At 40.0% G+C, this 25,539-nt stretch overlaps 1 protein-coding gene across 10 annotated transcripts in view; it reads left to right on the top strand.

Moving 5' to 3' along the window:
* adgb (androglobin) overlaps window positions 1-25,539 on the top strand; it is a 39,527-nt gene that overhangs the window by 13,308 nt on the left and 680 nt on the right. For 7 of the 10 annotated variants that reach the window (XM_076873876.1, XM_076873880.1, XM_076873879.1 and 4 more), the window contains 25 exons: window positions 489-663; window positions 1,086-1,179; window positions 1,648-1,798; window positions 4,165-4,207; window positions 5,113-5,227; window positions 5,335-5,398; window positions 5,532-5,627; window positions 6,033-6,144; window positions 6,347-6,485; window positions 7,964-8,078; window positions 11,169-11,336; window positions 12,274-12,403; window positions 12,789-12,923; window positions 14,764-14,857; window positions 15,520-15,651; window positions 15,813-15,966; window positions 16,150-16,337; window positions 16,442-16,608; window positions 17,463-17,614; window positions 18,985-19,096; window positions 21,070-21,203; window positions 22,031-22,186; window positions 22,329-22,407; window positions 22,494-22,596; window positions 25,259-25,442. In XM_076873876.1, coding sequence (XP_076729991.1) covers window positions 489-663; window positions 1,086-1,179; window positions 1,648-1,798; window positions 4,165-4,207; window positions 5,113-5,227; window positions 5,335-5,398; window positions 5,532-5,627; window positions 6,033-6,144; window positions 6,347-6,485; window positions 7,964-8,078; window positions 11,169-11,336; window positions 12,274-12,403; window positions 12,789-12,923; window positions 14,764-14,857; window positions 15,520-15,651; window positions 15,813-15,966; window positions 16,150-16,337; window positions 16,442-16,608; window positions 17,463-17,614; window positions 18,985-19,096; window positions 21,070-21,203; window positions 22,031-22,186; window positions 22,329-22,407; window positions 22,494-22,596; window positions 25,259-25,442 — 3,192 coding nt within the window. The remainder of the gene's footprint in view (window positions 1-488; window positions 664-1,085; window positions 1,180-1,647; window positions 1,799-4,164; window positions 4,208-5,112; window positions 5,228-5,334; window positions 5,399-5,531; window positions 5,628-6,032; window positions 6,145-6,346; window positions 6,486-7,963; window positions 8,079-11,168; window positions 11,337-12,273; window positions 12,404-12,788; window positions 12,924-14,763; window positions 14,858-15,519; window positions 15,652-15,812; window positions 15,967-16,149; window positions 16,338-16,441; window positions 16,609-17,462; window positions 17,615-18,984; window positions 19,097-21,069; window positions 21,204-22,030; window positions 22,187-22,328; window positions 22,408-22,493; window positions 22,597-25,258; window positions 25,443-25,539) is intronic. The other 3 variants (XM_076873877.1, XM_076873875.1, XM_004541738.4) reach the window with 3 other exon arrangements.

The following is a 25,539-nucleotide window of genomic DNA, read 5'->3' as shown; positions in this document are numbered from 1 at the left end:
ATTGAAGCAGTGTGGGATCATCTTGACAGAGAAAGGAGCAAAACACATGCAAAGAAGAGCTTTAAACGTCCTTCAAGAAGCCTGGAGAACTATTCCTGAAAAGAAATTTTTCCCAAGAGAGTTCAGGCTATGATGTTTAAAAAAGTGATCATACCAAATATTGACTTTAAAGCTCATTAGAATTGTGCAATTGCTGTTTTTGCCTTACATACTGTATTTTCATGTATTTTGGCAGATGTGTCTGAACTTATTGCCTGAATGATTCTGTCCTCCATGCTAATATGTCGCTATGTTTTTAAACTAACACCTTAGATAATCACACAATATTGTTAAAATGCAGTGGGTGTTAAAGATTAAAAAAATGTTTACTATATACACCCCTAAACCTGATTGGAGAACAGTTTCTAATTATCTGCCAGAGTATTTTTTAAATATTAATGGTTGACTCCTGCATGCATGATTTCTGTGTATGTGTGTCGGTTATGCAGGCTAATTCCTCTGAATTTCTACGTCGTTATGGCCTCTCCTTGCTACACAGCCATGCTGTCCTGTTGACTCGTACCCGCGCATGCCCGCTAGAGTCACCACCCAAACCTCCACCTGTGCCCCGTTGGAAACTCATCCGTCAGCCCAAGGAGATCTTGGTCACTGCTGAACCAAAGAGTAAGTTAGAGGAAGATTGAAACAGGAAATGAAAGATGTTAAAATTAAGTTTGGAAAAAAGGTGGTGAAGGAGAATCAGGAGGAGTATGCAGGGGAGGATATCAAACAAATAGAAAAGCACAAATTATGCGATAGCGTGTAGGTGAATGTCATAAATAAATATGACTCCAACGAAAAGTGAGTGTTAATGCAGGAGATTTAGAACCTGCACTAGAGAGGGCATGCAGCACCGCATGCTGAAATGAAAATAGGAGTAGGGCAGCTACATTATTTCAGTTTTGAAAATAGCTGCTGGCTCAGGCATATCTGACATCAGCTGATCTCTGAGTGAAAAACAGAAAATGAAGTAAAAAGAGTCAGAGTGTGAAAAATCGGTGCTGGCATGATATGTAAAGGTTTTTTTTCTCTCCCTTTTTTTGTAGAGATCCCTTTGTCAAAACCAGAGCAGTTCATTGAGGTTGCCAGCCCTTTTCTCTCCTACCGTACCAGGAGCAGCGGGGGCTCAGTTCCAGAGCCGTGCGTACACTGAAACTGATAAATTTATAAATAACATTTTCTTCTCTCCTTTCTGATGTCTTTCAGTAGTCTATAGGTAACCTGAGCCTGACCTCTTTATAGAAAAAGGAAAGCATGATAACAGCTTCCATATGGAGGTCAACAAAGTACATCACCATTATCATAATACACCATTATCACCTGTTTTTTTTTACGATCTTACTTAACCACCATCTCGACTCTCTGTTATGAATGCATTCGTAGTAATTGAGAAATGTGAACTATGGGAATTTTGCTTTTGTGTTTTACAACCCACAGTGGAGTAAAGATTAGAGATTTGCTCCTTTTGCTACCGTAATACTATATATTTTTGTATCAACAAAGAAAAATGGCAGATTATAGAATGCAATGAGATCTGTGCATGGTATGATTATGATATGTTACATTTGCACACAACTTGGTGCTTGAATACGTGTCTTTATGTGTCAGAGAGACCAAGCAAAACACTCCCAGGAAGTGTTCCCACAGATCCCCTCTGGTCTCCATTACTGAGGAAGAGGAGACTGAATGTCAAGAAGGCCTTGAGCTTGACGCGGCTGAATGCACCACTAACTCACCAAACTGCACTGACAAAATGGAGGTATATAGCATTATGGTCCACGAGGGCGAAATATTTTCAGATTTCACAAATATTTGCAAACAAAGCATCGTTGTAGAACCGCTGTTATCCCTCAAATAGAATTTAAGCATCTGTGACCTGTTGGAATGCCAAAAAAGGAATGAATGAAGACATTATTTTATTTCTGCAAAAAGATTTGTTGCCCTTTGTCATGTCTTCATTTCATTGCTTTCCTGTTGCCTCACTCGTCTCTCTGCCCTGCATGTATGCGGTCAAAGGCTATTCAGAGTAGTTCTGTGTGTCAGTGACAACACGGCTGCCATCCCCCAGTCTCAAAGTCACTTCTGTTGTCTCCCAGCCAGGCCACTACTGACCAGGGGCACATCTGCACTAAAGAGAGAACCAGCTAGAAAAGGGAAATAACAGGGGGTGGGGATTCATTGTAGCAGACACATGCAGACAAAGAGAAGAGGGCAGAAACAAAGATAACAAAGACTAAAAAAAAGGGTGGACAACTCTATTGTTCAATTAAAATTTTTTTAGGGGAACTAAAAAAAATAAGAAAATATAAACAGAGTCACATTTGCACTGAAATAGATGAAAGCGGGGCAAGAAACTGGGAAGCGGGGAAGAGAGAATCTCTGGTGTGTGGTGGTGGTGAGCTGAATGCGTGGGTTTCATGCAGGGAGAGGTCATGTACTGTGCTGATGAAAAAAGCAGCGCAATTAGATGATGAGCCATCAGTGTCTGCGTCTCCTGGGGGCTTCATTATTACACTTCACTCCTAGCATAGGGGAAAAAATAGAGTTCATATTAATCGCCCTCTTGTGTAACTGTGACCAGTTATAGAGCGGTTAGGTTAGGGCAGTGTGGACATGCTAATTTGATGTGTCGTTTGATGTGTGTGCAGGCGTGTGTGTGTGTGTGTCACATGGGCCACATTTATCTAAAGTGTGTGTTCCTGCTCTTGACAAGCACATGGCAGGGTCACGTGTTGACAGACTATAAATGACATGAGAGGGGTTTTTTCTTTTGGTTTTTTTTTTGATCCAGCTCTATATTTCTATGAGAGAAGAAGGTGCCTTCACATGATGTGCGTAATACCCTAAATGCCCCACTCTCTCAACCGTAGTGTGGGTTAGAGCATTATGTTTCAACTTCTAATATGAGTATGGTAGTCATTAAACAACCAAGCACCTGCATAGTTTCAGTTTGCATCACTAATTACAGTTTATCTCAGGGGGAGAATGTTAAATTAGTTAAGAGTACATTGGAAATGCTTTAATTTGTCTCTGCAAAAATAAAACGGTGGGGTGGCTTTTGATAATGCCATCTTTCTCCCATCATGACTGTGATTTCTTTTGTGGAAAATTGCTGAAAAGCCAAAAGCAGCAGCTAAACTCCTAGGAGCCCTGTGTGTAAATTGTGTCTGTCTCAATATCTCCTTAGTCTACACAGGTAAAACAAGCAGCGCACCAAAGTGCCGTGCTGTCAGTGAACAGGACCTACCACAGACTGGAGCTCGAAAGCTTAAAGTTTTATGCACACAAGACACGTTGACATACGCGCTGACATTTTTGCAGCAGGAAAGTGTTGCTATACAGTGATGAAGAGGAGGTCAAGTGTGCCTCCCAATCACAATGCCTCTTTCCGTCTGTCTGGGTCTCTGGGTACTTATTCAAATATGCGGTGACTCACATACAGAGACACACACACTCACTCTGACTCATCAGAGAGTCTTGGCAGGGGTTGCTTTGAAGTTACACGACATGAAGATATATAATTCTTCTTCGGAGCTGAGTAAACTGTTGGACGTTCACCAGAATTTTCCCAGAGGGGAGCATTGTTTGAAATACATTTTTAAAAAAAATTCTTTTAAGGAGGTGGGGAGGCTGGAGGAAAGTTGGAGCCAGCTGATATTGGTGTACTAATTCTTGCACTTCTCTTTGATAGCTCTAATGCTCTTTTAAAGACCGCAGCATCTTCCTTCTTGCTCACACCAAACATAATGCTACTTGAAGCATATGATAATAACTAATTAGCTATGTTTCTTTATTGTGCTGGCCAGATAAGCATGAAATCAGGACTGTTTAGTAAATCCCCTCTCAGAGAAGCAACACACTAAACAACATTATAACTCCTCATCTGTCACTGACAGTCGGGGTAAATTAGAGCTGGTATTCCCTGTTGGTGTTTTTAGCAGGGGGAGGGGCAGACCCTGTCACATTAAACCGTGTCTCAGTGTTGGGTGAGAATGGCCCAACACCACAGCTGGCATGGAATCACTAGAGGGTGGAGGCGTATCTCTGCCAGTGCTACTCTGTCAGCAACACACAGTTCATGCCTCTCTCACTTTCTCTTTTTTCACTCTCTCGTTGTCCCTTTAGGTTACTGCAGAGGACAAGAAGAACAGTGATGACATCTCCAATGGTAAAAGCTGTTCCTTTGCAACACCAGGCCCCTAATGCGAGCTGTCTTTGAATCCCAACATAAGATGGCTTTACCCGAGGTCAAATATTAGACTGCCACAAATAACAAATGCCCCTTATTTTCAGTTTTTTCTGGATTTTTTATGCAGTTGACATATGTTATGGAGGTCTTCATTACTGTTTGACTCGAACGGCATCCATGCATCATAGTCCCAATTAATGTAATTAGACGTATTTTTATCTCTTGCCTCCAATCCAACCATCGTCCTCTCCGTGCTTGTAGCGGTTGGTCGAGACGTTTTGAAAAAGATAGGACTGAAATTATGCTTTGTGACAACCGGCCAATTCCCTGCCTCCTCTCTGCCCCCGTTTAGTTGCTTAGTAACACCTGCAGTTTGAGTTAACGGACCACCATTGCTCAACAGCAGAGACGGTGGCCCTCGCCACCTCAGCTTTCTGATCAGACTCTCGCTTTAAGTAGAGCTCGGGGGCAGACTGTTTGTATGTGTATGGGTGTGCATGTGTGTGTTTTTTGGGGATGTGTGCATATGTCTATGAGATGCATTGAGATAGTGGGAGTCGGTGAGTGGGAGTGAGGATGTGCATGTGCGCTTACACTGTGCCATTATGTGGGAGTTTGGCCAATTCGGCTCGCTGTGTTTAAGATAATGATTTGAGTCTAGGATAACTTGCTATGAGTCACAAAAGGAAAAGCGTTTAGTTACTGAATTTTGACAAAGAGGATATCAAGAATTTTACCCAGTGGCTCCACTTTCAGCTAGGTGTCTATATTCTACATGCATACTACGTTATACCAAATGACTAACACAAGAAAATGCATGTATATAAATGTATTATTACTCAGGAACGGTGCCACCTTATGTTCAATTTAAACTTTATTTGCAGATAGGCCCCAAACTGAAATCAAAGAGCCTGTAACTGAGGAATCCTACTATGCGACTAACAAGCCAGTCCTACAGAAGACCTGGGTTGACCTGGAGGACTTTGATAAATGCTTTCAGTGAGACACATATACATACATGCAGAAATAGGTTCTGATTAATATCATAATCGCTCATGCTAAAAAATAAAATAAAGTAAGCGGGGTTATTTGTATTCTAATTTCAGGACTCTCTTGGTGTTTCATAAGCCACAGACTTACCAGCATCATATTCAGAAATCACATTTTAAGGTACAGACTGTGCAAGTTCTATCTACGGGACTAAACTTTGGTTTTATTTTCCCACGTAACTGAATGTGCTTTGACATACAATTAGTAATTGTACGGGACATATTGTGATTAACTAAGCTGGTTTTATCTGCAGAATACTGTCCTCTCCAAAACAACAGTAGCCGTCAAATGGAGTGGATCATCCACACAGACACTTAGCTCCGGATCCCTTGCTGTAGCAAGCCCTGAAGTAAGCATGTAAACAACAGCAACACTCCAATATGCATACTAAGAATTGTCTCGACTTGTTATTCTGAAATTCATACTTTCTGACCCTTTTGGTCTCTGTCAGTCTTCCCCTCTCTTTGTCTCCTGCTTTGCCTTTCTCAGCAGCTGCTTTTTCTGACATTACTTAAGTCTTTGTCTCTGTATCTCTCATTTAGGTGCCAACTATGAAGCCTCCACCTGTTTTTTGTTTTTACTTCTGTTTATTTGAATCCCCCACTGCAACCATGCTCCCTTCTCTTCTCTGAATTTTCCTTCAACTGCTCCTCCACTAAGCCACCGTTCTATTAGTTTATCTTCCATGTCTCCCGACGGCTTTCTGCTCTTTCTCTCTTCCACTTGTCCTTCTCCGTGTTTGTGTTTCTTCCAGCAGTGTCCAGAGGTGAGAGGCACTTATTACCTGTGTGTGGACAGCCTGCAACCTTCCCAGATCCTCATCAGCTTCTCTTCTCTTCTTCTCTGGGGACATGCAGCTGAGGAGAGTAAGGGCTTATCAGTGCACAGACACAGACACACATACATGGAAACACAAACACTAACTTTCCTCGCAGGTACAAACCGTGCATCAAAGACATATTTAATCTACATTTTGGGTTATTTTTATTTTTATTTTGTGAAACCACTGTAATTTTGTTCCCTGCAGAGTGCCACCAGTGCATTTATTTTTTTACTCCACTTTCACAGAACAGGAAATGTCAGCAGCACGTAGGTCTGCAGTTCTCATCGCCGTGCCACACTCCTGGACAAGTCTGCAGTCTCAGCTGCCAGTTCTCTCCATCAAGACCACCTCCACAAAGGCAGCTGTGTTAAACTTGCCCTCGGGGTAGGACAGCACTGATTTATATTAAGAACTGTAGAGTATTTTGATCAAAATGATAGTCTTAGATTAAATTTGCAGCAATGCCTTCCTTCACATTTACTCTCATAATCCTAAATTACCCTAAGCGGTATGTAATTGTCATCACGGGAACTTGTTCTAATAATGGTGAATTTTTCCTTTTTTGTACAGCACCTGTGAGATCTTTTGACAAAGAAAAGAAAATGTTCATGTTTCACACTTGTTGGGATTTATACAGCTGAGCAAAGATCTGTTCTGCATAGCTGTAGAGCATCCTGCAGAGGGTACCCTGCAGAGGATATCTTGCCTACCTCAGATGCTCTGAAAAGCAGTAAAAAGCATCTGTCCTAGTCTCTATTATTGGGTGTGACTTGGCCTAGAAGCAGAGGGCCTAGTTTCTGGGGTCAGGTGCAGGTATGGAGGAGTGCAATTACCACTGAGCCATAATCACACACATAGCACTCAACTAACCATGCCCATAAACCTCATAGTATTAGCTCTCCAAGACATAATATCTGATCTTGCTTCTGGGCAGCAATCATTTTAAAGCTCTCTTTGTATGCCCATTTTCATATGTTAAACTTTATGGTCTCGCCATTCACATGCTGATCTGTGCTAATCTGTTAATGTTAAAGAGGTTTTTTTCCATTATAATTTTGTTTTTAAGTCTCTTTTGTCTCAGTTTCTGTTTTAGTTTCTTCTCACTGTCTTCTCTCCCATACGCCTTATCTTCTTTTGTCTCGCTCGCATTTATTTCCCTTTTGAATGTTTCCACAGTACTAGCCCAGCTCTGCCTCAGTGCTCATCCATCTAGTTAGGGCTGTAATGGCTAAATTATGTAAAGCTAATGGGGCCAAGAAAGTGGAGCTCCACTCTCTCATGCCTGACCAGGCCTTGTGAACTCAGTTTGGTATTTGGTGGAGAGGACATTAGGCTACTGCACATCTGACTGTCTGACCTAGTCAGTATTATTTGACAGGAACATAGCTCCTCTAATGCAAAAAAAAGAAAAGGAATTTCTCTTTGATTTTGTAGCTTCTGTTAACAACTGCATGAATTACAGGACCCACGTTTTTGCACCAGACCATCACATTGTAACTAGTTAATGAGTGCTATTCACGTTCTCTGTCAGTAGCTTTAATTGTTAAATACAGCAAAATGTAAATAAAAACAAAATGCAGAAACACATTTTTTTTTGAAATGTGGTTGTAGGACAAAAATAGTTGGTGATTCTACACAAATAGTTTGATTTTCTTTTGATTTCTTTATCCTAGATAGTTTTATAGTTGAATCTAAGAAGGAAACGTCACTCTGTGGTTGAACTAATGGCAACACGTCAGGCCCGGTGTGGACAGACTGAAGGTCACAAGCCAAATAGGCTGGAAACCACAGGTTTTAGGAAAGTGCAATGAATGAGTGATTGCTTTCAGAATGCAAATTTTTTTTTGTGCTCTTCCCATCAGGCGGCATGTGCTGTGCATCCACATAAATGCAGCATTGGGTTACCATGTCCACCTCTGCAGCAAGACACCATTTATCTTTGGAGAAGAAGAAACCATCATGCCACACCTTACAAAGGTGCCTTTATTTATGACAATGATGGTAATTCCATTGTAGTAAATGGGTGGCTTTCTGAGCGGTGGCGCTCCTTTCAGAATATTATCCTGCAGCCGTATTCTGCCACATGCTGCTACTAAATAGATGCACATTCACATTTCTGATATAAGATTTGACATGTAAATGGCTTTCTTTCTTTCTTTCTTTCTTTCTTTCTTTCTTTCTTTCTTTCTTTCTTTCTTTCTTTCTTTCTTTCTTTCTTTTTTATCTCCAGGAAAATTTTCACAAAAATAGAAGTGATCGCTTTGATGATACAGTATATGTAAATAGAAAGGGTCAAAGGGGCGCATACTGACTAAGAAATATAAGGGGTGGTTAAACACATGGAGAAACTAGCCCTCATGGTGTTCAATTTAAGCACATCTGTCATGATATTTTGTGGTGAAATCACTGGAACAGAATAAAATAAAGGGAAACTAAAGAGAATATGTGCTTTTTATCCTACCTCATGACATTTTTTTTTTTTTTTAAAGCAGAGCTTTTTGGAACATAGTGACAAAGAGGATAACATTGCCCTTGTTGCAATCTCCTCACTGTGGCATTTTGAAACTGGGCTTACTCCAGCTTCAATTTAAAAAATCACATCATGTTAGTGACTCTGCTCTCACACATTTTCTCTTACCTTTGTATAGCTGAATTTATATTTTTCATCTTTCTTTTGTCGATTGTGTAGCCTTAGCCCATCACTGTTTATGTGCATATAGCAAATGTTCTATAAGCAATTCTGATTTGATCACTATTCTTCATTCTACTTGCACTTATATCTTGGACTCTATTGCACCATTCAGAACTGTGCGCGCTAAGAATTCATCAGAACCGTGGTTGAACGATTACACCCGCTCCCTCAGACGCGACTACAGACGCGCTGAAAGGAGATGGAAAAAGGACAGATTGTATGTTTCCTTACAGATTTTAAGGACTTGTCTCTCTGCTTATCAAGAAGCTGTAAAAACTGCAAAAACACAATTTGTCTCAAACTTAGTATCAGCAAACGGTCATAGGCCTCAGGTACTTTTTAACATTCTTAATCGCTTTTTTAGTTTATGTGATAATCCTGGAGTTACTCCTTCACCAAGTATGTGCGATGATTTTTTAGCATTTTTCAATAACAAGATCTTATCGATTAGGGCCCTTGTTTCGTTGTCTGTTGTCTCAGTTCAAAGCCCTCCACCTGTGTCTTCAGCTGTCTTAGAGCAGTTTGATCCCGTCTCCCTTAAGGACCTGACCGCGATAGTTAGTGGCCTAAGATCATCACACTGCCCCTCTGATTATCTTCCCCCGAGTCTCCTCAAAAACACTTTTAATATTGTTGGCCCTTTTATTCTGAAATTGATTAATACGTCCCTTACTACAGGCTGCGTCCCACTATGCTTCAAACAAGCTGTAGTTCAGCCTCTTCTTAAAAAACAAAACCTGGACCCAACTGTTCTGTCTAATTACAGGCCCATCTCAAAGCTTCCTTTTCTATCTAAAGTTTTGGAGAAAGTGGTCTATCTACAGTTGCAGGCACACCTCGATTCTAATATGATCTCAGAAAAATTTCAATCTGGTTTTAAATCATTACATAGCACTGAGACAGCACTTTTAAGGATTTTTAACGATATTCTCTTAACTATGGATTCTGGCAGCCCTGCTGCCCTTTTACTGTTGGACTTGTCAGCAGCTTTTGACACGGTTGACCACGACATCCTGTTATCACGGCTAGAATCGCAAGCTGGCCTAAAAGGATCTGCCCTTCAGTGGTTTCGCTCCTACTTGACAGAAAGGTTCTTTTATGTCAATATGGGCCCCCACAACTCCAAATTAGCTCCTCTTAAATACGGCGTTCCTCAAGGCTCTATTTTGGGTCCCGCCCTCTTCGCACTCTATTTGCTGCCATTGGGCTCCATCTTCTCGCGGTACAGCATTTCATTTCATTGCTTTGCGGATGAGCTACAGATTTATCTACCTTTAAAATCAGGATCAGATCAACCGCAGCTCTTATTACGCTGCCTTGACGACGTTAAACAGTGGTTATCATTAAATTTTTTACAGCTAAACGAAAACAAAACTGAGGTTGTCATTTTTGGCAATTTCAATCATATCGACAGCACGTTGGGTACCCTCTCCTCGTATTGTAAAACACATGTAAAAAACCTCGGAGTTTACATTGATGGTTCTTTTAAATTGAATAAGCAGGTGAGTGCAGTAGTTCAGTCCTGTTTTTTTCAGCTAAGACAGCTAGCCAGGATAAAGCCATACCTTCCGGCTGACGTCTTCGAGCGTATCATCCACCTTTTTCTTACTTGCAGATTGGACTACTGCAATTCATTGTATTATGGCCTAGATCATGCCACCATCCATCGCCTTCAGATGGTTCAAAATGCTGCTGCTCGCCTGCTAACCGGTACCAAACGGAGAGAGCATATAACCCCAATTTTAGCCTCTTTACACTGGCTCCCTGTCCCCTACAGGATCCAATTTAAACTCTTACTTTTTGTTTTTAAGTCACTCAACGCCCGAGCCCCCCCCTACTTGTCAGAGCTCCTCTCTGCCTATGCTCCAGGAAAACCCACGAGATCTAGTTCAAAACTATTGTTGTCCATTCCACGGACTAACCTCAAATCTCGTGGTGATAGATCCTTCTCTGTGGCAGGTCCCAGACTTTGGAATAGTCTCCCCTTTAATATTAGATCTGCTCAAACTCTTGAGCAATTTAAATCTTTACTAAAGACACACTTTTACGCTCTGGCTTTTAACACATTATGACCCAAGCATTTTGGATTTATCTGAATTAGTTAGTATTGTTTCAATTCTTCTACTTTATTGTTTCTATTGTTATTATTGTATTACACTGTAGTTTTTAATTTTATTGTTATTGTTAAGCACTTTGTGCAGCATCGGCTGTTGGAAATGTGCTATATAAATAAATCTGACCTTGACCTTGACCTTGACCATGGAAGTGCACCAGATTGTAGCATGATACACTGTCCTTGTTTACTTTCTGTCTGTGTAAACTCCCAACACTAAATAAAACTGAGATGCCTCCCAACTGTTCTTCTCTTTTAATAGGAAAGTGCCCATTTCACTGAGCAGGCCTCTTCCATCTTTAGGGCCCTGTCCAGATTGGTGGCTTCTTTTAGTGATAAGCAGCAGCAGCCAGCACTAAGAAAGGGTCTGGAAGAAACTCACTGTCCCAGAAACATCAGCACCACCCAGGAAAAATGGGAGCACTGCAAGGTAGTTTGCTCATAGGTACACACAGATTCTATGTAGAGTGCATAGCTCAGCATCCTTTATACCTTTGGCAAGTCATTGACAGTTGACAGCTGCTAAATCTATATGTTGAAAAATTCGTTTTACAGTTGTTAGGCCATGTCTTTAATTTAGATTAGATAAATTACATTGATTTATGACTTTGAATGACCAGAAACTTAATTTATTATTGAACAAATATGTTTGGCTGTTATAGAAAATTAGTGTTGCTTAATTGACATTGATTTACAATAGCTCTGAGGAATAATCATTTCTGACTGGTCAGAATTTCTGAATTGCCTCAATGGAGTCCATATTTATGCGACTGTGGTGTCTTTTACTTGGAACCGAATGCATTTTTCACAAGCCTTACAAAGATACCAATGGAAGAAAAGGTTTTCATTTAAAGAATTTAGGTAGTGGTAATGACTGATGTGGGGTCTAACAACCCTCCTACACATGAAAGGCTATTGGTCATAGGAGCTATGGATTCACATAGTTACAATTTTGCAAAATGTGCAACCACAACAAAATGACCGTACATCCTCTTTAATTTGGTCATTGCTGCTGTCTTTCCTCCTTGGCCTTGTGTTACACACACCCAAATGGTCACATTTGCTGATGATCAATTAATTAAGTCTATTTGATTAGCAGGTCCTGGCTGCTACCTACCCTCCTAATTCAAATGGAAGCAGTAAAGGTGTACTTGGTTTTTCACACACTCCTATATTTTAAATAAATGACACATTTTAATGACACATTGTAATATGCCATATATTGGTGTTCATCTCAGGTTGTATTTAGGTGATTTTAAGACCTGCTCAGGCTTGCTTGCTTGTTATGTCCTGGTATGTAAAACCTTAGAATTGACAGAAGGTGTGTTTTCTTTTTACCATGACTGCATGTGTTCTGGTGTTTGTAGGTGTTTAACTTGGCAGTTTACCACATGCTGCGTGAGGCTCTGGGGAGGAAGCTGAAAGCAGATGAGCAGTTTGCTGTACAAGCTCTCACTGCTGACCCTTCACTGTTCCCTGAAGAATACCCCCCTATATGTAGGTGCCACTTATTTGTTTGGAGATATTGTATGCTATCATGTTATATACATAACATTAGAAGCTCATAGATGTAATCAGTTGTGCTAAGCTTATAAAAGTCTGTATACCTAAATATATATACTAAATATATATACATATATATATATATATATATATATATATACTTATATATATGTGTACTAAACTCAGTAGCTTTAAACACTTTAGGGCACTGACTCATCCTAAGTAATTGTTCACATTAGAAATATCATAAGATTGCAACTACACATTAAATCAAAAGAATATTAATAAATGTGTCTTTGTTTACATGCAGTGTCGCTCTTTTCATTAATTCATATTCACCCACAATTTGCTGTTTTATGCCCTCATTCTGTTTGTTAAGTAAATGCAGATTTGGAGCCCCCAGAAATGTGGAGAGACAGGGAGCCAACAGACAGGGAGGTCAAGGCAGTGACCGTTCTGCAGGCTGGATTCAGAGGGCACTTAGTGCGCGAGATCCTTGATGCCTCAAAACCTGGTAAACAACTGAATGTACACGCGCACACACAGAGAATATAATATTTCAAGGAAAGTGGTGTGATTCAAAGCTCATCTTTCAAATCAATAATAAAAAATACTGGCTTTTGAGTAGACAGCGCCAGTGAATACTTTATTTTCTGTGCTCTGTGAAGGAGAAGAGAGACACAGCAACTACAGCAATTTAAGTAAAAATAGAAAATGTGCAAAAAGACCCACAAAAACACAGGATGGCCTGTTTTTCATTCCTAGATTATCCAAAAAACCCCTCACACACAAAACACCTGTTAGTTCTGCATTCACTGTATAATTTAGCCTGCTGGCGTACATCGAGCTCCTGAGCAGCAACGCAAATATGTATTGATGAGACTGCCACTCTTACTAATAAATCCTGACCGATGGAGGCTAACCACATCGGGGATACACAGACGAGAGGAAACATGCGCATCATATACATGTGCAAACAGCGTTCCTGCATCACTGACTGATGTTCATTAGTGACATCAACAGAAAGATAGGGAAGAGAAGACGGGGAAGCAGTGGACACTTTCTAGGAAAAATGAGAGATTACATAGAGACAGTGTTGTGCAGCTATTCCAGTCTGGCTTTGGAATAATATACTGTTTTAGTATCAGTGTTGCTTTTGAACAGTTTTCTGGTAAATTAGAAATTTCCCTCAGTTTTAGTGAAAATATTTGGATGTGTTTTTAGAGATAATGTAACAGTAATCGTCTTAATGTGAAGGTCCATCACTGTTTGTTGATTCCCAAGGAATCGCTGAAGGCGATGTACTGCACAGCCATCCTCTGTTTATTGCTGTGCCTTCTCCAGGCAACAACACATGACACTGTGACCCCTCTGAGTAACTTGTACATATGGGGGTATGGACAGTTTCATTAGTGTGGGGTTTGCCTAAAGCAGCACTGTAATACACCAGAAATGAGAGAGTGCCTAATTTCCCATGGCTTGAAAATGTAGCTTGAGCATCTCAGACATCTAAAATACCCACATCATTAGAGTCAGTCTGCCGGCATCTCGAAATTATTATGCTGGTGGTCGTGTGACATTAGTATGAGCACATGTACATGCACACACTGAACAGCTTGACTTTTTTATGAAATTGGCCTAACATAGTTAAGTTCTTTCAAATCAAAGCACAAAGTGCAGCCTTTAGAGTTCCACTCAGAGTGATACTGACTGTCTAACAGCACTTTAAAAAACCATTCACTCAAAACATGCCACAATGTCCACATTGCCCAGGATAGTACTTGTTAATGACATGGTCCCCTTCAAGCACCTCAGTAGTTCCCCGGTATTTATGCGCACTGCTTTTGCTTTATTTTCTTCCACTCTGTTAGCTCCATTTGTAAATCTCATTTGCCAGTCTTACATTATGCTGGTCAGTTTGAAGTGCCACTTAGAAAAGAGAGCTGAGGGTAAGGATGTGTGGCGGGAAAAACTGGGGATACCTTTTGCCACATGTGAATATGTGAAAAAAAAATACAGCATTAAACAATCTCTTCTGAGCATTTCTGTGCACACGCACACATTTACTAATACATGCATACTTGCAAGTATGCAGGATTTCTTGTCAAAAATTGCGTTCTGTCAGAGGGCTTACCTCTCAGGTGAGATGAGTGTGAAAATTAAGTGTCAAGGTGAGAATAATCTTCTCCTATCAGCCTATCGCTGGATGAAGTAAAAATGCACTTTGCAATATCTGCTTCCCACTCTGAACTAGGTCAACTTCAATGATTTTTTCATGCGTTTGACAGCAACATGGGTTTTTCTTTCATCTTTAATGGAGGCTACTTTTCTGTGCGTGTGCTCATGTCGTTCAGGAACGAAGGAGAACCTCAATGCGTCCAAGATCCTTTCATCCGTGTGGTCGACAATTGAATGTGATGCACACAAACATGCAGCTTTCTTGCTGAGGTAAATGAACAACTGAGGTCTATCAAAGTGTATGACAGAGGTGACTAAGTAATAAAAATGTACTGACTGTGTGCGCTTACATGGTGAGTCTAGCAATCGTAGTGGGTTTTTTTGTCAACACAAATATTTGAAAGTATATGAAAGCGCTGCAAATGCGTTCCAGTGCCAATGCTGTGTATATTGCATGGCATGCGTTTAGCCTCTCTGTTGCACTGCATGTCCAGAATCTGCTCCCTCTCCTGGTTGTGGCAGCCTGTGGGGGACATGCAGGGAGCATTTTCCACATTGTGTTCCATCTTTTCCCAGTGGTACCATCTGCTGTTTATACTCTCCCCGTTCCAATCAGCTACCAGCGTCTGCTGAATGACCTGCTGCCTGGGGATGCATGTGTGTGTGCATGAGCAATAAAAGCTCGGTCAATGTGTGTACGGCGGATGAAGAGGTGGTTTTCTTAGCTGACATAAATAATCACTTAAGTCAAAGATCACACTGAAAAGCAAAGTGCATCCTGGTTCTTTCTTATGAAAGAGGCATAGATTGTTTTCTGGGACTTTGTAATGAATACTTAAATTAACTACTTAAATTAAAACTGTATTCATGACATAGTTTTTGCTTAAGCTGAAATTTCTAAATGTGCTCTGAACTTTCTGTTTCTTGCACAGGCATATCATCAACAATTCTAAGAGGAAAGCGGACCTCTACCCATGTCTACGAGATGAATCGACTAAAATCGCCTTTGCTGATTACACTGTCTCTCTTCCAGACACAGCCAACTCATGGGTCTTGGTCTTTAGGTCAGAGAACATTATAAACTCAGTGAAAGAGAATTCCTAGGCTGTCTTGGAAAACCCTGGTGGAAATGCATGATGTCCTCTTATAACCTTGCTACCTAGCCGTGCTAGATATATTATATATATTGATATATTATCGGCTTGATCTTTTTACTGGTTCACAGAGAGATTTTCCTGGTTTCTGAGGAGGTGCTGGTGATACCAAAGGTCTACTCTCCAATCCCTAATTGTCTCCTGCACGTCATAAATAATGACACAGGAGAGGAGGTAAACACGGTCTTCAACAGAGTAGCACCCCATGTCTATCAACCCAATAAGGTGTGTGGATATAACATGAATTTTTTGCGTGGTGCTTTTTTTGAACTTTTCTAGTATTATATATAGAAAAATCCTTTTAAAACTCTTTATTATAGTATTTGGTATTGATATTTTCTTTCCAATATACCTCCCTTCTAAAATAAAATTATAATTTTATGATGAACTTTCTATCCCCTGGCCCAGCTTGGTTATACCTTTGTAGCGGAAGCTATCACACCTGAATTACCCCCTTCTGGTGCAAAGTGGAGGATGTGCTTGATCGGCTCAAAGGAACCACTTCCAAAGCTGTCCCGCGACACCCCAGTTAGTGAATTCTCAGTAGAGGAATTACGGGATTATTACATTCCAAATAACAAAAATCTCATTTGTTGGTAAGAGAATTATATGGCATACAGTGTTGTTTTTTAATGTTAATAAAATGGAAAAAGCAGGGATGCTCTGAGAATTTAATGCTATAATGTGAAATGTTTTATAGTTACAGAGTACATGTAACAACAGACACTGTAGCAACCGTTCAGCTTCAGACTTCCCACCCAGATGTATTGATACGTCTATCCATTCTGGACCATGAGAAACAAGTAGCTGGCAAAACCGGGAAGGGCCATGTGGTGATTCCTGTTTTTTTCTTCCTGGTGAACAAAGGTGAGGTGTCATTGGGTGCAGTAACCAAAGCTTGTGATGATCTGTGTTTCATAATTTAACACTCGACATATGAAACCAATTTAACTGTCTCACAGTTTTACTGTTTCTTTCAGTAAATTTTTGTGACCGTAGTTGTTCAGTAGTTCTTGAAATTCCACCTTGCAGTTTTAATTGGTGAGAGCTACTGCAGTCTGCCAACAGCAAACCTGAATCTTTATTCTGCTTACAGTAACATTTGTAGTGTAGTGTAAGACAATCACACACAAGACACGTCAAATTTATGAGGAAGGTGGTATGCTACTAATGTTAAAACGGATTCAGCAGTCAACACTGCTAATATTAGGGTTTGGGGGGTTTTAAACATATGCTGCACTTAAAAAAAAAAAAGAGGATTATCTTTCCTCCTACTCTTTTATTTCGTTTTTCTTTTCATCTTCTAGCTGTCCAACAATCCACAGCTGGCCAGCAATTTCTACAAAATCCTTCTTAAAAGAGTTCCATGTTCCTCCCGACCTTTTGAGTATGATTTTCGTTTTGCAGAAAACATTTTAAATGTGGCACTTTTTGTTCTCTCATATGCTGAGAGAAAGCTCTGCTGTTGTATGCTCATTTTAAAACCAAATTGTACACAAAACCGCCCTTGAACCACTTCGGAAAGCACGAGCAAGCGTTCTTAATGTGCTGGAACTCTACCTGTTATTCAGAGTTAATTTTAAATGTTAAAATAATAGGAGAAGAGCTTTAGAATTTTGCACTTATTTGGACCAGATGCTAGAGTGTTTATAAAATGTTTCCTAGTATATTTATTATTCTTGTCTTTTATCAGCATTAATAGATTTCTCTTTCTGTTACAGACACTGAAGAAAATAAACAGGAGCAGTCTCCTTCGGAGAACACTTTCCAGCAAAATGAAGGGGAAGACAGCGCAGTTAAAAAATCTATCTCCTCATCTGACCAGTACCAGCCTCCCACAGAGACTATGGTATCACTGACAACTGTCTGCGTGGTATCTGCTATTGCTCAAACACTTAACTATTCTCACTTTCATGGGCATCTCACTTTCCCTCTCTGTCTCTCTCACCCACGTGCTTGCTGCCTGTTGATATCATTTTTTTCTGCCAGATTACGCCTGTAAGCACACACACACACACACACACACACACACACACACACACACACGCACGCAAATTTAGTCTCACCCACACTCACATTCTCAGAGACACAATTTGACAAGAAGAGGAGAGTAGCAGAAACTGGAGGGGTGTTGTTTTTTTACTGTCTGACTTATCAGTGCTTGTCAGGGAGCCATGATTTGTGCATGATTTATGACTCACTGTAATGTCTGAAGACCCCCCATCTAACACACCTGTTGTCTTAGTTTAAGGGTTGCAAAAGCATATGTTATGCTCTGTAGGTGTGTATCATCACATATTCACATGCACAGGCATACAGTGGAAAATGAAAAATAGTTATTGTCATTCATTATTATTATTATTATTCATTCTTTTCTGTGGTGATTTTTTTTACAGTGATGCATCTGGTGAATAATAGTTGCTTTTCCTCAGCAAATACTCACAAATACACACAGCAAATTTTTACAAATACACACAGTTAATGCCGCAGTTAAAGCAGTGAATTAAGGCTACAAAAACATGTATTTTTACAGACCTGTTAAGACGTTCGCTTTGGATACGCCATGTGTGTTTTTAAATCTTTTTTTGGGAACACAGTGAGTCAGTAGCACTAAGACAGATAATGTCGGATGACACTGATAGCAGCTATTGATTAGAGCTTAGAGCAGATAAAGACTTAAAGCAGAGGGTGAGTGAATAGAGTGGCGTTGTTTGCCACAGGGACTCACAACACACACAATGATGCATCGTAATGGTGGAATAATTGTAAAGACTTGTGTAGGGTGAGTTGGGGGAGGGACTCAAAGATATATGTAAGCGAATGGGAAAAAAATTAAATATATGCCACTTTTATTTTTTGTAGTGCTTTTTCTGTTTCTTTATACGCTTGATTTACTTCTTGGAATTTTGTCTGAATTCTGTCCTTTCTGTTCAGTGTGATGGACGTGGGTGTTACGTGAGATAACCTTGGCTAACCAGCCCTCTGCCTTCACTTAGTTTTTGTGGTGAACATGCACTTTAATTGTTTACCACAGCAGCAAAGTGGGTTCTAGGTCTTTTTTGTCTCCCTGTGTCATGAACACTGATGCAGATGTTTATAGTATATTGTCAGGTTGTGTTGGCTTTAGTTCATAGTTTTGATTCCTGCATAAATCATGTCGTATATGCCTTTTTTTGTATGTGTGTAATGCGTTATATTGTACTCTGATGCAGGTGTTTTACATTGTTCATCCATGTTTCACAGGTTCACAAGTACGTGGTGCAGGCAGAGGTGCTTTATAAGACTTGGAATCTGAGTGAATCCCAGTTGGCTTTTGCTTGTTCAGTCAAAGACTTGGAGAACAATGAGACAAGAGGTACATACTCAAGGCATTTACTATTACCACATCAGTTTCCAAGGGGGCAGCCAGGAAAGAAACCCTTTTTGCATCTTTTTCCTGGAAAACATACACATATGATTGGATTGTTCACTATAGTGCCATGAATCTTCTCACAGATAGGACTGTAATGGGCCATAAAGCAGTTCATTTTTATTATTCTATCAAAACTTTGTCAGCATTTAAGCACTTGGTTCTGAATGGATTTTCTACTAAGCCCTTAATGTTTGTTTTCGCACAGTTTATTTTGTGTTCAGTCTGAAATGTGAGTGATACTCAGTAGGCAGTGTCAGGGGCCAAGGCAGGCACAGTTTATTCTTTGCTTCCACTTGCCATGGGCCTGTAATCACAACTGTAATGAAAGCCAAATGAATGCAGCTGCTTTTGCAGATCATAGAGTGTGATTTCTTGTGCCCAGTGGTCGCTGGCTGTGGCAGTAATCCCGTCCTCTGCCACCAGCTCTTGGTTCTCTGCCTTTAATCATGCTATACAAATTGGATCAATTGAAAAATCACGTCTTTGAAATTGGTTGAAGCTTCTTAAAAAAAAATAAAAAATTGAAGGGGATAAAATAATCGCAGCATCTGTCGATGCTGATTTGAACGGGTTGCTGCATGGGGAGAGCGTGCATGAATGCCTGGAGAGGAAAGCAAGCTTGCTATCACCGAATTTCTGTTGTGTTTTCACCAGAGCTGATGCCAAGGTTCCCCGTACTTAACCATTCAGTTATTCCATTTGCATGATATGAAATCTACAGGTGACATGTGTGTTTGGGTGTGTGTGCGTGTCAGTGTGTAAAATGAACACTGTCATTTGAGACTGCCATAAATAGACAGTGTTTTTCTGTCTTTTTAAATGTCGTTTTTCCTGCATGTTAAGATTTTTTTTGCCAGTTTATGCTCACATTAGCCCACATATCTATCTATATGCCAGTGTCCATACAAAACCGTCTATGTTTTCCCTAAGCTTATGAAAATGGGTCAGTGGGATGTCAAATGAAGCAGGCTCTTGCCCCCTGGTGTCCTGGGAAATATCTCAGCAGGAAAGTGAATTAATTTCATCCAGTTTAACTCCGTCTCAGTGGTGAGCCTCTGCCCTTGATCATGCTCCCTGCATGCTACATGGATACGCACGCACTACATGGCACGCCAAGCCTCAAAACCTCTTTAACAAGCTGTTTAACAATCTGTAGTTAACACAAAAACTGCACTGCTTATGTTTTTGAATGCATGCACATTTTCACATATTTGCCTAAAGTCCTACTGTTGGAGGAGTCAGCCTCAGTTCTTTGCACCGTTACCATGAGAACACACAACAGTCTTTTCTTACAATTTCTTCAAGCATGTCCAACTTAAATCAGTTTTCAGGATCCTTTTGGGATAAATTCCAACAGCACAGATTGATATTTACATCCAGTTTTAGCATTGATTTTTTTTTTTTTTATGTCTTGAGATAGGAGTAAGTCATTGAGTATTCACCAAAGCTCTTCAGGCAGAATGGCAGGGTGTCAGCTAAATGATGGATTATTACGCCTTTATATCAGAGAAGTGAGACTCATAGTTAATACTTCATCTAAGCTGGGGATTGAATCTGACTCAGTTTTTAAAGTGCAACAGTGCCATCTAGCATACATTCAGCCGCACAGCACCTTTGCTGTTTGTGTGGCAGTCCCCATCTTTAATTGTTTAAGTAGAATGTGAATATCTGATACTGTTGAATGTCTATAGACATGGCATGCATTCAAAACTGAAGCATTCTAACATTTCACATTAGAATTTTTTTTTAAAAATCTAAAATTTTAGCATTTCCCAATAAGGACATTAAATAACTTAAATCTAGATCTAATGTAAAGTGAACACCGTAGTTAAAGTATTTATGAAGCTAAATGCACAGCAGGTTTTCTGAAGACAACAGAAAATGTTAATGTTCTTAATCTCTGCTTCATAATGCAGTAAATAAGCTTGAGGATGTAAAGCGTTCATCTACCACTAGCACACCAAATCGTGATGGCCTCAAGTCTGATGCAACCAAAACCCAGCGCAAAACCAAAGGAGACAAGGGGAAGCCAGCTGTCGCTAATGAAACGGTAATGTATTACAACAGTATGGTACAGGAAAGACAAAACACCGCAACTCTGCAAGTCTGTCAACTGCACATAAGGAGTAGAAATATAAAAGCGCTTATAGAAAGGTATATGCATGCATTCACATGTATATACCCATGTTTATACAGTCACCCACTCAGATTGAAGGCCATGTTTACCTAAATGTATTTTTCACAGCGACTTTTAAGTTAAGAGAAGGTGCTAAGATATGTCACAGAGGTCTTGTTGTAGCTTGAGGAGTACAGGATGGAGGCATTTGTTTTGACAGTGTAGTTCACGTCTCTCCAAAGATGTTCATCCAGCTATGAAATGCTAGGCAATGCATATCAGGGTGAACCAAATCTCTGGCCTGCCTGTATACAGGATGTCTGAAACACATTCACCATTCATGATAACATAATCTGCATGGTGAGTGTGAATAATAGTCTCAGATAAGAACTTGGTTCATCAGTCAGAACCACTCAATAAACCTATGATCCACATAATAGCAGCATTTTGATCAAAGCTGTGCCACACAATAAATTCACACATTAAGCACGGTGACATTTAAACGTTTTTCTAATACTGACCTCCTTCGTTTTTCATTTAAAATTTGATGGTAAGTGCAACTTTAATGGAGAAAAGACACTAAGCGATCTCCAAATAAACTAAAAGTTATCTGTTGTGTAAAACAAAGGCAAAAAAACTAAGTTTGAAGTAGACATGCGCACTTTAGCAAACCGACCTTCCGCTCTAGTGTTTGTGTGTCTCAGCATGTGTTATTTTTTTTCTGTGGGTTCTTTGCACTCTGTGTGCAAATGTCTGTGCAGAGCCTTGACCTAACTAAACCAAACTGGATGCTACGTGTTGTCACGGACAACAGCAAAGCAAAAGGCATCGACGTTAAGAGAGACACAGAAAGAATAGACCAGATTAAAACCATTAAAAAAGCATGGGAAATGGCCGAGCCGGGACGCTCTGCCAAGGTAACCCTTTTAATTTAATATATTCTGTCTTCTTTTAGAATATATAATGTACTCTAATTTATTTATTTTTATGTATTTATTTAAGTGGGCTACACTGAAACATACGCTTCAGACAGAATGATTTACTATGTCTTGCTTTTAGGCTTTTCAGTCTCGTCTCCATTTTCTTAAACAAGTGCAGCAAAAAGAGTGTGGTGATGCTGCTACAGAGGAAAACAATGGTATGAATCTTTAAAAATGGAAACATATTTATGTGAACTCATATGGTTTATGGTAATGTGAGCTTGTCCTATTGGTACTTCTATAGATGCTTCAAGACCTGGTCAAGACATCTCTCAGAGTGCATCCAATCAGAAGTTGACTGACACCCCCTGCTCCTTTCCTCACATGGACTACAGTCACTTTACCAGGTTCTCCATTGCTATACTTTTCCGTCTCTGTCCCTTTTCACTCTTTCACTATCTATTTGATTGTTCAGCTTGTCCCAGCATGCAAGCTTAGACGATATAGATGGGAAATGACACACAGCCAACAAAGAAAGTTACATCATCTCATTGTATTTTAAAACAGATGCTTGCATTTTCCTCCCCCTGTTGAGGTCCTGTGGCTAATATGCAGGATGCAGTCTAGTTACCTAATGTAGATTTGTGGACGTGAATTAAGAGCTGGAAGGTTGGTGAATATGTCGGTGTTCTTGTTCTCAGGAACAGATTGGTTCATACAATATCTGCAGAACATTATTAGTAATTTCCTGTCTTTATGACCTTTGCTCTCATTGGTCCAGTGTGAACAGCAGTGTTACATTGTATACTTAACAGGGCCTGAAAGGGCAATGCAAGGACTTCAAGCTACAGCAGTGTGTGTAATGTATGGAGATAAGGTGGATGCTATTTAGTACGGCTACTGGCATAATGTTTTTTAAGCTGTACCTTTCATTTTTAAGAATGTAATGAAATTATTTACATAATAAGCATTATATTATTTTGCTGTTTATTTCTTCTTTATCCTTTTAAACTCTCCCTTCTCTGTCTGGGTTTATTCTGGGTACTTGGACTTCCCCCCATAGACCAAAGACATGCATCTCAGGTTAACTGGTGATTCTAAATTCTAACCCGCAGCCCTAAATAGGATAAATAGTTAGGAATATGGATGAATTGATAGCTTTGCACTTAATCATTCATATTCTAGTGTTTGATAGTAACTTGATTTGAGTGGGTACTCTGAACATCAGGGTGATTAGTACATGACACAGCAAAAACAGTAAGTAGTTTATTGTTTTGAAATCTCTAAACATTTGGATTTACAGGCTATTCATGCATTAAAAATATACACAAATGTAACATTTGTGAGCCTGCCATTCCTCCTCTTATATAGCTGACTTCAGTTTCTAACAGCACAGCTAAATGTGCCTCAGCCCTCAGAATGACAATACAGCAGCTCCACTACTGACATCAGTTACTGAAGGACTGACAGTAACAGTCACCGAGAGTTTTTACTGCAGCTACATTTTTGTTGTTGTTTATATTTTAGGTTCTGATTTCTATATTTTGAGGCTGGCATTATTGTGTGGGTTAATCTTTGGTTCTGATTTCTACTTTAATGTTACTCTGGTTTCCTTTAAAGGCTAGTTAGCATATTTTTCCTCCTTATATTCTGTGTTATTTAACCTTCCCTGTGTCCTTAACTTAGAATTTCGAGTTCTTCGTCATCTTCAGGGGTTTTATGTTTGGTTGATTTGTGCTTTTTGTGCCTTGTTCTTGTTCTTGTTGCATTTGAGTTCTAGTTACTGTTTATGGAGTCTGTTTGTGATTAGTGACTCTTAGTTATTTCCCGTTTTACTTTTCCCCCAACCTCATTGTCTTGATTGTGTACAACTGTGTCTAGCTTTCCTCAGCTGTCTTTCCTTGCCTGCTCTCCCCATGTGTATAAATAATTCTGTCTTCGTGTTAACTTCCCCGTGTGTTTTCTTTCTGTGATCTGCTGGGCTAATTTAGAGTTTGGGTTTCTAGTTTTCATTGTTAGTTTGAACTGTGAAACAAAGGCTTACCTTCTGTTTTATCCCTCTGCCTCCAGAGTATACATTTGGGTCCTTTAACCTGCAATTCATGACGATTACCAAGAGATTAATTTTTAAATATCTTTGATATCAATGCACATCTAGGATTACAAGCAACTATGAGTTTGCTGCCCATCTATGTGTACCCATCGTAAACAACTATTTGCACTTAATTTTGAGCATCAATAGGGAAAGGGCTTTTTGGTTTTCATATAAGTCGCTTAGCAATTGACCAATCACATTTCACTTAACCTTGGTTGCATATAGATACATACTGTACAGTGTAAACTGATCGAGTATAGTTAGGAAACAGTTTCACCATAATCCCCCCCAAATTCCACATTGAGCACCAAAGGTTAAGCCAACAGACTAGCCAATGGCTTTCCAAATTGGTCTATGTCCTGTGTGTGACTGTATTGTCAGAGTAAGAGTTTTAAAGGGAAGAATCTCCCTCCACAGTCCCCCCTGGGTTTCCCATTACTCTCCCTGACACCATCTCTTGTTCCCTCCCTCCATCTCTCCCTCTGTCCATCCCTCTCCAGGATAAATGAGATGATATTTGGGTCTTTTAATTAGAGAGCTATTTCAGGGACACTATGAGCTCGTTACTCCAATGAGATGTGCCCCTCTCCCATCACCTCTCCATGCTCTCCTGCTGTGAGCGTGCGCATGTGCGTGCCAACACGTGTGTCCAGCTAATGGTGGCTGTCGACACTGGCCTGCAATATGAGCAGAGAAAGAGATGTGTTAAGTTTATTAAAGGGTGTCAGGCACATCAAGATTCACACTTGTGTACACACAGGCGTGTCTATATCCTCAGTTTCCCTCTCCAAAAATTTGTTTAACACCTGATCCTGACACAGTAGCTACAGTGCATGTAATGACACTGTGCTATAGTACAAAGTACTTGAACATATTTTCAGATTTCTATTCATTCTCATTAGATGGGTATACATTCATGTGACAGAAAAATGCTGTGCACACCGTATACATTTAGTTCTTGTGCATACATGTAGACACCAAAAGGATTCTCCAGTGGTGATGGACTCATACATAGAAGAGGCCCAGCAGAGGGAGCGCACTGAAAAGATCCAGACTTACCGGTTGGTCCGAGAGCATGTGTTGGAGTGCAGAAAACAGGAGGCGTTCAAAAGGAAGGAGCTAATGAAATGTCAGCTGGAGATGTATCAAAACATGCAGGTAAGGGACAGAGAGGGAGAAGAATGTAATGAAACAGAAAGAAATGAGCCACTGTGGCTATCAAAGTTAAAAGGAGTCAGCTGCCTTTCCCTCTAAT

The sequence above is a fragment of the Maylandia zebra genome, linkage group LG15 (genome assembly GCF_041146795.1).
Source record: "Maylandia zebra isolate NMK-2024a linkage group LG15, Mzebra_GT3a, whole genome shotgun sequence".
NCBI lineage: Eukaryota > Metazoa > Chordata > Actinopteri > Cichliformes > Cichlidae > Maylandia > Maylandia zebra.
The sequence above is the reverse complement of the archived record's forward strand: the minus strand, read 5'-3'. Positions and strand labels throughout refer to the sequence as shown.